A 15,251-nucleotide genomic window follows, 5' to 3' on the forward strand; every position below is an offset into this window, starting at 1 on the left:
CCAGTGTGAGATTCTCGGCCAGAACTTTTGCAAATTAGGCAAAACGTTTTGCGCCAAATCTACGCGCTGTCAAATTGTTCAAGCGGAAAGCTCTCCCCAGAAATACTGGGGGGCAAAAAACAATTTCTGGCTCGCATAAAAACGGAGCGGAAAACAAAGAGGGCTCAGAAAGGGCGAAAAGGGAACGGAAGGACAGACCGCAAATAAAATATGCCGGCGGACATGGCGTATACGTAACGTTGAGTTAGCTACTGAAAAATGGCCGCCGGATGGTAGAACTTTGCATGGCCATACGCATGGTCTCTGAATGTATTTGTGTATGTGCAGTCTCTGTTTATGTGTACATACATACATATATGCGTGAGTCCAGCTCTATCTTAGATCTCTGCGGTTGCGACTTTGTGCTATTTGTTTTACTTTGAACTGACTTCTCGTGGGCTCTCTCCCCTTTGATTTTTTTCGTCAGTTCCAGCTTCCTGTTAATTAAACGCAACCCCGAAAACTGAAGTGGACCCTTTGAGGATTAGCCTTTGGCCTCTGTGGCCGAAACCATTTATACGGAATATCTTTCATGGTCATTGCTAATTGTTGTTTCTTAGTCGTCTTTGCCCCTTTTCTTTCTCAGTTCTCGGCCAAGTGGAGCGTCCGAGTGCCCAATGAGCCGCAAAATCTATGCGACATGTGATGGCAATCAAGATTATTGCCCCAAAGGCTGGCTCCGGCTCTGGGTCTGGACTCTCAGTTCATTAATGCAGTTTAGCGAAGAATGGGAAAGTTTTTCGACAGAATTAGCAGTAGTTTTAGGGGGCGATATAAAATGAATATTGAATACAAATGGCCCAGAGAGTTAAATATTGATTGGAAGTATGTGATTTATGTCGGTTGAATATTGAATGCACTAATAAATTTTTAATATTTAATCCCACAATCAATAATAAATTCATTTACTCAAACAGTTCATGAGAATTTATTCCTATAAATGCTATTATTATTTTTAATATGCTATTTATCAAAAGGTTATTTATGTGCCACAACATTAAGAATTTTCTTAAACAATTAAGCCAATTTATTAAAATAAATAATGTAGTGAACATATTGCATGTATGAAATTTAACAACATAAAAATTGTGTTTAATAAGATTTCTTTCTCCATTAAAAACACTAAAATATAACAAATATCTCAAGTCATAAGGAGGTTTCCCTAGTTATAGTATACTTTTTAAGTATGTTATTAAAAAAATGTGAACAAAATCTTAGGAAGATGACTCTCAAAACTTTCTAAATACAAAACTTTTTGTTAGAAATATTTTAGAGATGAATTTAAGTGCAAGCGAATATAATTTTAAGCTCATCTGGCTCCAAACCCACGAAAAAATCAAAACATCCATTTATAATCAGGGTATTCTTCCCGCAGTCAATTCCCACACACTGAGGCGCCAAATTAGCGCGGAGCACACAATTTTTTTCGCTTGGTTTGGAGCCCATTTGGGGGAAAATGTTGGTGAGGAGTTGCAAGTAGGCCTGGGGCTGTGGCAGAGGGGAAGTGAGATGATGTGGGGAGGAGTGGCGCCTGGCGGACAGCATTTGCCGGCAGCAATAGTAATTAAAACTTGCGTTGCCTGCTTTTAGGCTTTGGTTCCTGGTAGAGGGGGACGCTGGGGGAAAGCTGGCTTTATAATGGAGGAGGGAGTTGGGTGGCTCCGGGCAGCGCGAAAAACTTTCCAATTAGGCCAAAGTTTTCGACAACCACAACAAAAACAACGACAACAGCGGCAGCAAGACCAGAATGGTGGCTAGCAGCGACAGCGCCAAACTCACTTCGTCAGCACAAATCAACTTGCTGGCCATAAATTCCGAGTCCTTTATTTTTTGTGCATTTCTCACTGGTGGTTGGGTTTTTCGCAAATTAATTAAAATTTATTTCAACTTACCGCCGCGCACGTGAACCTCACGGCTGAGCACCGTGCCCACCAAATTGCGCAGTTTGCATCTGCCAGGATAAAGGACAAAGGATTAACAATCAATCTGCCTCGAAGGTGGTGGGGAGAGGAGAGAATCTCCTCAGGCTTACCTGTAGACGGTGGCATGCACCTCGTGGCGGTACTTCTCGGCCGTGAAGGGATAGAACATCATACTGCCGTTCGAGAGCTGGAACACCATATCCTGCTGCGGCGGGATAGGTGTCCATTCCACCTGGGGGATAAAACGAAACGAAAGAGTGAGACGTGCACTGAAAAAAATAATCTCTCAAGATACAAAAATATTCATAAAAATATACTAATGTTAATACAGGTTCTAGGTGGATTGGCTCAAACTCAATGTGTGTACTAGAAAAATGTATATTGATAGAAATCAAACCCAATGAAATTTAATCTGAAACCATAAAACCATTTTTTCTAATTATTAAACAAAAATAAAAATTGAAAATTTCTCCAAGTATAGGCAACGTTTAGCATTTGTTTGCCGGGCAGTCAATTAACTTGGAAATGAGCAGCGGAAAATGCCGCACAGCCATGCATAATTAAACAGGAATATTAAATGGTGGCGAGGCAGGAGCACGGAGGAGCCGTCAAGTCGGTCCAGTTTGGCACAGCTTAGGTGGCTACCAGGCTCTCCTCCTGTCCTTGCCTCCAGGCACTGCCACTTCCAAGGAGCTCTTACCTCCGGCGGGGGACTTCCATGGCCCGAACACTCTATAAGGCCGCCCGAATTGTTGGAGAACTCGACGCGGTGCGGTGGCTCATGAAGAAATATCGGTCCCTGCAGATCCAGTCCATTTACGATTTGGCTGGTCTCAGCTGCAAGAATGGAAGGAGAGAAAGTTGCTGGTGAAATGAGAGAGAAATTTGTTGGTGAAATTTAAAATTTTAATTAAATGGCGGCTCTCTACAATGGCGTTCTGGTTTGCACGACCAGCCAAAGTTAATTTCAATTTTTGTTAGACCAGGAAACTTTTCTTGCCCCGCTCCCCCCACAAATTAAGTAGCAAGAACGCCAGCGGCTTTTGGCTCTGCCTCAGTTGGCCTAAGTGGGCGTGGCACAGGAGTGGAAAGTCGGGATGGCACGGGAGTTGGCCTAAATTTTAATGAGGCGTCGTGAGTGCCGTTGGCCCACAACAAAGGCTGCGGAGACAATTGCTTTTTACCTGCCGGCCATTGTTGTGGTCGCTGGCCACAAAAGCCAGCCTCTAATTGCTTCACTGAGCTGTGTGCTGAGCGGTGGCAGGATTGCATAATTTTTGGCCATGCTTTAAAATTGCTTTTGATGCGGCTTTTATGTCTTATTTATTATTCATTAAGAGACCCGGCCCGGGCCCAGGAGCTCTCCGACCGAAGGGCCGGACAAGTTGAGGCGTTGCCGCCTGTCCAGAAAATAACCAGAAATTCGTGTGCAGCGAGTGAGCTGACTATGACACATGAATAATTTAAGGAATGGACTTTCGCCCTTCCCATTACACATGGAGAATTTCAGAAGTTTCAGAGGATGGTTGGCAGCAGTCTTTGCTTTTTAAGGAGCTTATATTTTGTTACTTTTTGTACCAACCTTCTAAGAAAGAAATTCTTTTTGTAGTGTATAGGTTTATGGAAAATATTATTCTTACAGATATTTCTATCATTTTCTGCCACTTGAGGAATCCTATCTTGGCAGTTGGCCTGTCCTGGCCACAGGACTTGGCAGCTCTCCTTGTGGCACTTTCAACAACAGCAGCCGCAAAGTATGCAACACTAAATTTGTAAGCAATTTTCAACCCCAGCAGCGCCGCAGTCGAGCAATAATATGAAAAATTGTTTTGTCAAAAAGGCATTAGGCGGGAGATAACGACTCCTCCTGGCTCGAGCCCCAAAAAGCCCCAAAGTGTAGGAAACTTTTGTGCCACTTTCGGTGCGGTTCCCCACATCCGCCTTGCCTCCTAGCCCCTGTTTCTGATCCTGTCGCTTTCATATCGCTATTTCCACCCCCGCAACCAGCCCATCCAGTCCAACCAGAGCATCCAGCCTCTCCGGTTATACATCCCACTTTTCCTCTGCCTGGCAACACGCTGTCAACTGCAATGCCCAAAGGAAATGCGCCGCACAAGGAGGAATACTCTCTCTCATAAAAAATGGAAAAAAAGTATTGTAGAAAATATACGAAAAGCAAAATGTTTGCAGAAAGTAAAAAGTGTTTGCCGCAAGTTGCAGTTGCGACCCCATGACGACGGGGGAGCGCATTAAATTTGCAGTTTTAGTTTTTAAGTCACTTAAGATAAAGTTTCGCCCGACAAACTTTACTCCGGAGCAGACACGGTCTAATGAAAATTTAATTATCTATCCAAAGACCTCTTGTACTCCTCATTTTATTTTGCTCTATCAGCTTAATTGCAGAATGTGTGGGTCCTTGGGTTGATTGAGATTTGCAGGTAGGATTTCAATTAAAACTTTGTCTTAGGCCCGAGACAAGTTGCGGCTAATTAGAGGAGTTTCCAACTGTCATCGAAGTGTCTCCCGTTTCATCGGCCACCACGGATGCTGGGCCGACCAACCATATACCGAAGATCTCGGACAATGGCTGCCATCTGTATCCGACTTGGGACTCGGAGTCGGCGCTACAGTCGTCTCGTCTCCATTTGTCAGAGTTGTCAATCAGGGAAGCTGGCTTATTAATGTAAGTTCTCTTGGCTGAAATCAATTACGCGCAAGAAAATGTTCAAGTCGGAGAATGGAAAACTAAATGGAACTAGCGCTGCCAGCGGCAGACTGCGTCATTATTATGGATCATTAAAAATTGCCGTGGAGCTCGCAATGGGCGGAGGAAATGAATGCGCCAGGAAAATGGGAAAATGTGAAAATCTGAAAAGCAGAAAGGAGAATAGTACTCGGTTGACAGCCAAGCAGACAAAATGCAAATGAGCAACAGCAGCCCCGACTCTCGACAGCAACTGTCTCAGATCCAAGTTGCACGGAAAGAAACACAATACACCCACCTATGTGAGAGATGCATGAAAGCACTTGGCTTTCGTCGAGTGTAGACTTGCTTAATTAAGAAGAAAATCCAAGTGAAATGAAAAAGAGTCGCCTGCGATGGCGACTTTAATTCACATTATGTTTACTCGGACGGGACAAAGCGAGCGGAAAAGTCTTTTTGAAAAGTGTCTGCAAATAATAATGAAGTTGCCAGTTGGCAGCTTCAAAGCGCTAGCACTAAATCAGAAAAACTTTTCCCGCTTTTCCCCCATTTAAATGAAAACGCAATTTCGCGAGAGAGACGAAAGCCCGAACAACAAGAGCAGCCACATTAAAGCTGATTTGCATATGGCTTAAATGGGTGTGGGGTGTGTGGAGGTGGAGTGTGTACTGGAGGACGTAGGTGGTGCCTTAGGTGTAGATGAAGGTGTAGCGCGTCTTGGTCTTGACTGTCTATATATCTGACTTCCTTCTGTTTGCTCACTGGGGAAATGGCTTGACAAATACAAAAGGGTCCGAAACGTGCTCCCATTTTCACTTTCACCTGATTTTTTTCAAAAAAGTTTGGCTGTATTTGAGAATATTTCTTTCGAAATGTTTCAAATGTTGAATCTAATATATGGGCTTTAGTAACCATTAACCGATTTTTTTAAATATTGTCTCATACTAAATATGAAATATTATAATACTCAAAACTTTAAAAAAACAAAAACTCACAAAAAGGCGAACATAAGAATGCTTTTTCAGAAAAAAAAGGAAATAGGCTAAAAAAAAGTCAACAAATTTGATTCAGGCAGCCGAAAAGTAGGCAGCGTTTAATATTTAAAGTAGCACAGTGTACATAAGCCGTCTCGGGGAAACGGGGCGGATGAGAGACGCGGAGCAATGGTGGAAGTCTTTCTGGGGATTTCAAAATTGAGGACAGGGATTCTGGGGGTGGCCCTCAAGTGCACGCATTTTTCTGCTTAAAAGCCCCGACTAATGCGATGTCGAAGGATGGCGTCCTGCGACCTGCGAGCGAAATCTTCATCTGTCTGGGTGCGCAACAAAGCGGAATCCTGAGTGTAAAGTGTATTTGCTTAGGTCAGAGCACGTAGGGCCACCGAGCTTCCTGCTCCAACTTGACTTGCTTTGACTAAACAAGCTGAAAAACAGGAAAATTGCTCAAATTGAAAGCTTCAATGTCCTAAGCCCGGCTAACACCGGGCACACACGGAAAAATCTGTATTTCCTTTTTAAAAAACAAAAAAAGGCATCAAATGAATTGTATCTGACCCGACAATCTCATTATCCCAAGATTCATTTGCTCTGCTTGGGTTTTAATATTTTTCCATTTCATGCATTCTGCAAGAAAATAATTAAGCTGCGTTGCCCGTCAGTGTGATTGAGGCTCTTTATCCTTCTTTTGTGGCAGCAACACTTCCCACTTCCTTGACGGCACTGAGGGATGAAGTATTCTGCATTTTTTTGTGTGCCACTCGCTCAAAAAGCCAAAGTTATCAGCAAAAGATCAACGGCAGTGCCCCTGCCAGCGTCAAGTCCATATCTATGGCCATGTCCTCGTCATCATCCTCCTCATCGTCATCCTCGAAGTCCTTTTTCTGTCTCTTTGTCTCGCATCTGGTAAGCTGCGGGTTGGTGCAGCTGCTGGTTGCAGTGGCGTAGCTGAGGGGATTTCTACACAAATGTTGTTTTTTAAACCTATTGATGGTTCGGCTTCTGAACTATTTTTCAGAGATACATATGTATACAAAGTTCCATATTTTATAATTCATACAAGAACCCCCCGATGAAATCTCCTGTTACTGCCACTGTCTGTGCCACTGTGATGTTGCTGCTGACTGTGACATTAAAGGCCTTTCTTTCCTGCTGCATGTTGCTACTATTGCTTTTGCTGTTGCAGCAACTGCTGCTGCTGCTGATGATGGAGCTGATTATGCTCTGCATGCTTTGGACTTAAGCCCAAAGAGCGTCTGCTTCTTGGACAATGTTGCCAGGTCCTTACAAAAGCTCTCCGGCTGCCTTTGGCTTTGGTGCTTCCTAGCTTGTTTTTGTTTCATAAAATAGCAGTCAGCAGTCAGGAGCCAGGAGCTGCATAATCTTGGCCCTCCTGCTGGGCCGCACTGTGCTGTGCGATGTGACGAACTGCCAGGACCTCACTCCGAATCCTCGTTGGCCCACCCCACTGGCCGCTGCTTTCATGCGCTCAGCAAACGTGACATTCGAGGTCATTCACATTTCGAGGGCGTGTTGTTGAACTTGGTGTGAAGCGGGGTCGGAGGGCATACCAAACAAGCATAGAGGCTCACAGGAGCGGAATTTGAGGGATCGTAGCCATCTGTAGGAGGCGTCTTACTCGAATCCAGGGGATTCTTGTCAGATTCACTTTGTGGGAAGCACCATTCTTCGCCAGTGAAGTCCGTACCTGGCTGTTTATATTTACACTGAGCGAAAAATAATAAAGATTTTAGCACTAAAGGGTTAAAGGATCGCTTATATCGCTTATAATCTAAGTAAATCAACCATTTTTCCCCTCTTTTAAGGAAATATTTTTCATAACTCTTTTCCATTTTTGTGATATTGTTTGAAAATTATCCTTTTACCCCCCGCAGATGTGTCCTGTCTTGCCACGTTCAGCGCTTTTCCGCCATCACGTGGAGCCGTGGGGGCAGACATACGTATTCGGTTGCTAAATGCCATGACACATTAGACAATGAGGATCTCTAATTATGGCTCGAAAACTGCAATTAACATTTGATCCTGCCAGTTCCTTTTAGTTCCTCGCTCCCTCCCCATACGTGCGTATGTGTGGCACCTCCTTTGTTAGTGTGTGTGTGCCATGAAGTGTCGAGCCACGCCAGCGGCAGAAAGTTTCACAAATGCCTCTCCTGCTCTTGCGGCTCCTGCGGCTGCCGTTCCTGGTCGTCCTTTGCTGTCTCGGCATGCAAACTTTTGCTGTTGACTCCGTTTCTTTGAGCAGTGCAAACGCAACACAAACAAAAACAAAAGTGAAACGTGTGCTTTTCAATAATTCAGTTTTATGGCACAAACTCCGCAACTTCGCCACCCGCCCGCCTTTTGTTACCGCGAAAGTTGGGCGAAAGGACGAGGGACGCTCATTAACGGCGATATGCGACGCTGCGTTAATTGAAATGCTTTTCGCTTTTCAACCCAGCCAGGACCCTCGGGGGGAGGGACAGCGTGTCTGCCCAGCCGTTTTCCTTCTTGGGCTTATGTGGCAAATTTAATTGCATGCCTTTGTGGCCAAAGCTAAGATGGATGCTGAGTGGTGGCCACTGTAGGCTACCCGAAGTGGACAATTCCAGCAATTAAAATTACATATTTCATTTAAAATATTAATTTATTTCGATTAATTGTTATTTTGAAACTATTTTCTTGGTGTTTGTTTGATATTCGATTATTTTAAAATTGATCTTATCGAGCTAAGTGTCATTTTTAAGCAAAGCCTTTTTGTAAGATATTATTGAAATCTACAATATATTTTTTTTTTAATTAAAAGATTATAATTCTTTTTTAACATACCTCACTTATTGAAGGTAATACGTTTAAAGAAAGTCCTTATAACACCAAACACTGGTAATTCTTTATTTTATGTAAGAAATATGTAATTAGAACTTGAAATTCAATTTATAAATTATAGAAATTTTTTGGTAAAGTAATTTTTTTAGCTGATTTAGGTAAGAGAAAAAAAAAAGTATTAACAACATTTTTTACTATACTGTTCATACTTTGTAAGACTTTTATGTAACTCGCATTTGTTCAGGTCTTAAAAAAAATATTGTGATGGAACATAACCATGAACTATTAATGAGAGGCCATTTCCATTAGAAAATGCCATTCAATTCGAAACGAATCAATGCTGTCGACTAGAGTCGGGGCCAAATGGAGGAAAACTGGCTGGAAATACTCACCTCGTATGACATACAGGATCAGGATGGCCTTAAAAAGGCTGTGTAAATCCATTTTTTATGAGCACTAATGCTTTCCATTACATTTTTTATGTCTGGATTTTAAATGCCGAATTTCGCTTGATTTGTTTGTTATGGCTGTCGATTTTGTTTTTATTTGAACTTTTTCCCTTTTCGTATTTTGTGCGCGTTGCTCTGTTTGTTTCTGGTTTTTAATTTCTTCCTCTCTCACTTGCACATTTAAGCCAAAAATGTTAATGGTTTCTGACTGAACTCGGTTTTTGTTTGTTCATTTTCCGTATTACGCGGCACGGAAATTAGAATTGGGAATGCGATGCGAGAGATTTATGCGGCGGGATATTTTAATGCCTTGTGTTCCTAAAAATTTCTACAAAAAAACAGGATGAAAATAAAAATGACAGATTTAATAGGTTTTTTTGGGTGAGTTCCCTGAACTTTGGCTTGGTTTGGAGACCCTTTTTTCGTGTGAATTTATTTAAAGCCGACTTGAAGCCTGCCGCTGTAACAGTTATTGCCTTTGCTTTTGATTTCACTTGACGACGGCATTCAGTAAACTGCGATTCGCATGTCAGCGAGGATATTAATCATGTCAAGTCAGCGCCACAAAGCGCACACCCATCCAAGCCAGCTGAACCACTTGGGGCAGCAGCAGCTCCATCAGTTCCAGAGCCCAAAACAACAGAAAACACCCACAAAAAACATAAAACTATTTATTGAATAAATAAAGTTAATTAAATTATATTTAATATTAATTACAGCCAACAAAGGAGAATCTTTAGTATTTGCATTTTAAACTAAATATTTTTAATTATGTTAAAATCTACAAACTATGCCATGAAGTTAAAACAAGTTTCAGTGTAGAAACCTCCCTAACTGCCTCGAATAGAGCTCCTGCTCTGTGTGTGGTGCCTGGCTCCCTATAGTTTTCCCCTTTTCCGGGTTTCGGCTTTTGCGCCCCTTTGAGCGCATTTTTATGCGAGAAGATGAAGGCGAAAAAATTATGCATCAGCGCGAAATTGGAGCGCCATAAGTTGCCACTGAAGTGCTGACATCCTCATCTGAAGTTGGGGCTGCAGCTGAGTGCGATTGCGAGTGCAAGTATCTCGTGGATGCAAAATATGACAAAAATATGCTAAAACACGCATGTTCGTCTATGTGAGTGTCGTCCCCTATTCAATCCACATTGTAGCAGTATTGCTTGCTTCGGTATTACATTAACTTTGCCTGTGGCCAGAAATGACAGGACCTCCCCAAAGCCAGACGACTCCCCAAGGTAAGCTTCTGGACATTGTAAAAAAAGAGAGAAGCAAAAAAAGTGGCTGGAGGAGACAAGCAAAAATGCGGCACGAACCCAACGCTATTTGCCGAAACTTGAAACTATGCAAAAGGGACAGGAAGCGGCAACTTGATACGAAAGAGATAAAAAAGAAACGTATAAAACTGTCAATAACGATAAAGCAGAGGACGGAAAAAAAGACAGAAATGGGGAGCAAAAGCGGCAGTAACAACAAAATGCCGCTTAAGCAACATGGAAATTATGCCCAGTGCGAATATCATCAGCAAACTGCTGGAACAGACAATGGCTGGAACGGTCGGAAAATGGCAGGAAAAGTCAGGGATCCTGGGGTATGGGGGGCTGCTGAAAATGCTTCGTTTATTTCCTTCGTTACTTGTTGTATTTTTCTTCTCTGTCTCCGTTTCAGCTTGGTGTGTAAAAAATCATGACTTGGCAATTATGCGGCAAATGTGCGCACTGGGCATGCCAGTACTGGCAAACAAAAGGACTAAAGGAAAAGCGATACACACACACACACACACACACATACGCACGTTGAGAGGACGAGATGAAAGAGCCAAGAGGGTGAAAGGGAACAAGGGACTATGGACATGGGACTAGGGAAAGGGAGACAGTCATAAATATTACGCATACGCCGCATTGCACTGCCAACGTTTGCTAAATTGCTGGCAATTAGTTTAAAATGCAACAGAAAAAAGCCAAAAATGCCAGCCTAAGCAGCTTTGACAGCAGGAACAGAATAACATGTTCCGCCCAACAAAGTCACCTGAAAAAGAGCTAAAAAACATAGTCCTTTTTAACCAACAAAAGCTAAACATTAGGTACAAAATGTCAAAACAAAGTTCAGTGCCAAAAATATAACGTATACGCAATGTGGGCCAACGTTAAGAAAATATGTATATCTTAATATTCTTCTCTCGTTCTCTTTCTAATCCATTCCGTAAATAATAGATTATTAGGAGTATTACAAATATTTAACTGGGTCGTTTCAAAAAATCGTTTTCATAAATATTACGTATACGCAATATAGACCACTACAAATATATAGAACTTCTGTCAAGCATTTTTCGTGGAAAAATAATTCTCTTTTTAATAAACTACATTTGTGGCAACTACATATAGGTGACAAAATATTACGTATACGCACTAAATGCCAAGAAATGGATTAAAAAGAATAAAATTCCGTTTAAAAAGTATAATTGTATGCCAGTGCCTGGACATAAACGATGATAGGCCTTTGTATTAAAATAAATTTCGTAACCCAAGTCAAGGATATCAAAGGACCTACAAGTACATCAAATTAAACATTAAAATGGTCTCTAATGCCTGGGCAAACTTTGTCTGTGACTCAATCAAGAGGGCCCTGCTTGCATCAAAGCGAGAATACTCTTGTGAGCTGCCTTTGTAAGCGGCTTCTACTATTTCATCGCTTCCCATACTTTGACCTTTTTTCTTGGCCCGAGGCGTCTTTGCCAACGGCTTAAACACTTGAAGTCAGCTTCGATTTATTTATATTACACTTGACGTTGTCTACCGAAGCTTCGGCGCTGTCTGTGACAATTTGCGAAGGGAAAATGCATTAAAGGCTGCCCTTGTGCCACCACGACCCACCCCTCTTGTTCCTTCTTATTTTCCACACAGTAAGGCACAAACACACACGTGGGGTGGGACCTGACGGCAAAGACAAGTGCAATTTATAGACTTCAACGCTTGGCCAGGTCCGAACTCCGGAGCGTTCAGGTCTGGTTGTCTGGATGCCTCCTCAGATGTCTCCCCAGAAGTTGCCACCCACTTTCCGCCTTATGGCAGCCGTCGTATCGTCTGCCAAATACGTGATTTATTTTAATAGATAATCATTATGCCATCGATTTCTATCGTGTCTGGAGTCTGTTTCGCTTGTTGCATGCCCCACACTTTCCCTCAATTCCCTCGTACGTGCGCCAATAAATCAAAATCAAATGGCTTTTAGCTTATTGTTTTGCGTGGGTAAATAGAGGACATGTGCGACCTGCTAGTACAACTTGTAAGAAGCCAGAAAAAATGTATGACAAATTAGTGTTAGATTTAGTCCTCCATGTAGGTTGCACTTTGATGAACTCAAGGGACTTGCCCCTAAAAAATTGGACGATGGAAGGGTTATCATTTGTCTAGTCTTTAAGTCAAAATATTTTCGAAACTTTTATAAAAAGTGACACAGATCTAAATAGCCCCTTTAAAGTTAAAACCTTTTCATATCTAGTATAAAAAAGGCAAACACTTTAAGCCCCTAGAGCAGCCCAGAAGCTGCCACAGCCGGTCATAGTTCACGGTTCATTCACATGGCAGATCCGCTCCGCAGCCGTATTTAAATTGTGCCATTATGCACTCGAGGACCGGGAAGGGCCTCGGCCCCCATACCCGATACCCGTTGCCATCTTCACCTCCATCCCCCTGGCCCCTTTTGCTAATGACTTTTTACGGCGTCTCTGGTGGCGGAGGCACAAAAAATCAATAGAATGCAAAGAGCCAGGCCAGAATCTGAATCAGAAACAGAGCCAGTGCATGGGAATCTCGGCTGGCAAAACAAAAGGGCGGGCAGCCATGGCTTTATAAAGAAATCCATAGGGGTGGAGGGGGTGAAAAAAATAGGGAAAAGAGGGCCGAGGGAACAGGGCCGCAGAATTCAGGGGACAGTGGTCTCTGAACAGTGGGCTGGAATTGTAATGGCCAGCCGGCTGTCGTCTGTTGCATTGTAACACTGGCCGACCGGCTGGCCGCAAACAAACAAAGAAACAGACACACGAAAAAAAATAAAACGCAGGAATGGAAATAGAAATGAAACTAAAAAAGGAGAGAAAATCAATAAAGCAAAGGCATGAACAACAAACAAACAAGGCAGAAGAGGGAAAGAGGCTGAAATGCATAACAAACTGTGAAATGAAAAGCCAGGAACAAAATTGTGCAAGAAATTATATGCATATATACCACATAGTGGCGGGAGGGTAGTGGCACGGCGAGTGGTCCGCCCTCTTGCACTGAAGTGCACATAAAAATCATTTAAAAACAGCAGCCAAGCAGACGGAAGAAAGAAGGAGCCAGACCTCTCCCAGTGGTGCCCAAGGTAAGTCCATGCTGCCGTGATTCCGGGCAAAAAAAAGGACACTCTTTTATAAACTATAAGATACCTGGTAAATAATGGAATTTTATGAAAATTATAGATAAAATCCACAACAATGTTAAACATTTTTCATCATAACTATAATTATTCATCAGCTAACATAGTTGACCTAATATTTGAAATCCCTATAACAGGAATATACCCAAGCTCTTGGCAAGTACCCGGTAAAAAAAATTGAGTTCAACGGAGAGGAAGTCGAGAGAAGGGATGTACACAAAATGGGTCTAAAGTCATAAACTTTTTCCACATAGCAGCTGATGCCAACACGTTTCGGTTACTGCCACTGCCTGGTCTTGTTTGCTTCTTGTTTTTGTTGCTACCTTAGTTGTTGGTTGCTCAGTGATTTTTCCTCGCCTGTTACTATGCTACGCTTTGCTGCTCCTTTGTTTCTACTTGGCTAACGAGCCGAATATTGGGTTAAGTTAAATATGTACCGAATGGAAACCCAACGAAAAACTATGCCCAGGAGTTGAAGTCGTTTTCCGACGGAAAATAATTATGAGGAGGCTCAGGAAATGCAAATAAGGGGCCGGGCTATGCAGATATTTCCAGGATAGAAAGAACTGTATGCCAAAGTTGAGGCATTTCTGTAATTATTTTGCACCATGGTTCAAGTGACTGCCAATCAAATCAACATCGACCTCTTCGAGAACCGCCAGATCGCGTGTCTTTTGCGGCACTCGCCAACAAAGATGGTGCCTCGTGCTGCAGCCCATCAATCATGAGCCGTCGTCCCACAGCAATAATTTTGAAATGCCAAGCCGGGCCCACGCTTAAAATGTCACCCGCCAATCAAGAGCATATTTGCCAGCATAAATAAACATGAGGCAGCCGTCGTTTAAGTATGAATAAAATATACAACCAAACAAAATATCATTTCTCAACTTTGGGCAACTTCTCCTGACAGGCTCCCCCCTACGTATGGGTGTTTTAGAGGTATACCCAAGCACATATGGAGGCGAAAGTGATTTCTTAATTTGTTGCAGAAAACTTTAACCCCTTCCTCCTGAAGGGCTTCTGTATTTTGCCCTTTTCTCGAGGTTAAAGTGCCAGGAAGGAAACTTTCCTTGAGCTGGCCCGGAAAAATTTGTACGTGACTTTTGTGGAAAATGATGGATCAGTTGTATGGCTGTTGCAGGCGGGTGGTGATGGGGCTGGAAAAGTGAAACTTGTTCCTCCTTTACACAGCTCCTTCTAATTAATGTCAGTAGGAGCAGAAGCATGATAGCTATTTGCTCGCCGACTTCATATCTTGCTATTTACGGGACAAATTGCGCACACGCAGCGTGGACAATTCAAAAATTGCGTATACGCACTGCTGGCAGCTGTTGTAAGTTGCATCTGACCGTCCAACAATACATACATAGGCCATACATGGGAAAGAGAGAACGAATCCAAGAGAAGAGCGTGGGAGCAACGATGACCGAAAATTTAAATAAACCAAAACTGGCTGCCGGCAAAAGCAACTACTATTACTACAACTACTACTACTGCATGTGTGTACACTTGAGTATGTGTGTGAGATGTGTGTGGCTGCTGGTCACTTCCGATGTGAAACGCATGAAATACGAGCGATTTTTACTACACATCAGCAACAGAGGCTGCAACATGCGACATGTGTGTATGCGGCAATCGATAAATTTTGTGTGTGCAGGCTACAGAAACAAAAACAACAACTGAAGCAGCAGCTGCACTATAAGCCATATATGCACATATATAGTCGCACAGAGTGGAGCGTGAGTATCCGGATTCCGGATCCGTGTGTATATGCCGGCACAGACAGATTTATAGTTTGTCATGGCGGCCGGTTGGCCAAAATAGTTGCAGCTTCTCTCCACGCTCACGAGCCATACTGCAATTTTCGTTCATAAAATCAATAGGCCACCCCAGCAGCCGCGTTCCTA

General features: G+C 42.8%; 1 protein-coding gene across 4 annotated transcripts in view; it reads right to left on the minus strand.

Annotated features, from left to right (window-relative positions):
- Positions 1-15,251, minus strand: part of LOC6507735 (Down syndrome cell adhesion molecule-like protein Dscam2) — a 50,125-nt gene that overhangs the window by 31,400 nt on the left and 3,474 nt on the right. For all 4 annotated transcript variants that reach the window (XM_014909947.3, XM_014909948.3, XM_032453647.2 and 1 more), the window contains exons 2-5: positions 8,876-9,260; positions 2,662-2,798; positions 2,072-2,193; positions 1,932-1,990 (exon numbers count right to left, since the gene is read on the minus strand). In XM_014909947.3, the coding sequence (XP_014765433.1) occupies positions 1,932-1,990; positions 2,072-2,193; positions 2,662-2,798; positions 8,876-8,927 (370 nt within the window). In that variant the 5' untranslated portion in view covers positions 8,928-9,260. The remainder of the gene's footprint in view (positions 1-1,931; positions 1,991-2,071; positions 2,194-2,661; positions 2,799-8,875; positions 9,261-15,251) is intronic.

The sequence above is a fragment of the Drosophila ananassae genome, chromosome 2R, assembly GCF_017639315.1.
Source record: "Drosophila ananassae strain 14024-0371.13 chromosome 2R, ASM1763931v2, whole genome shotgun sequence".
In the NCBI taxonomy this organism is placed as follows: Eukaryota; Metazoa; Arthropoda; class Insecta; order Diptera; family Drosophilidae; genus Drosophila; species Drosophila ananassae.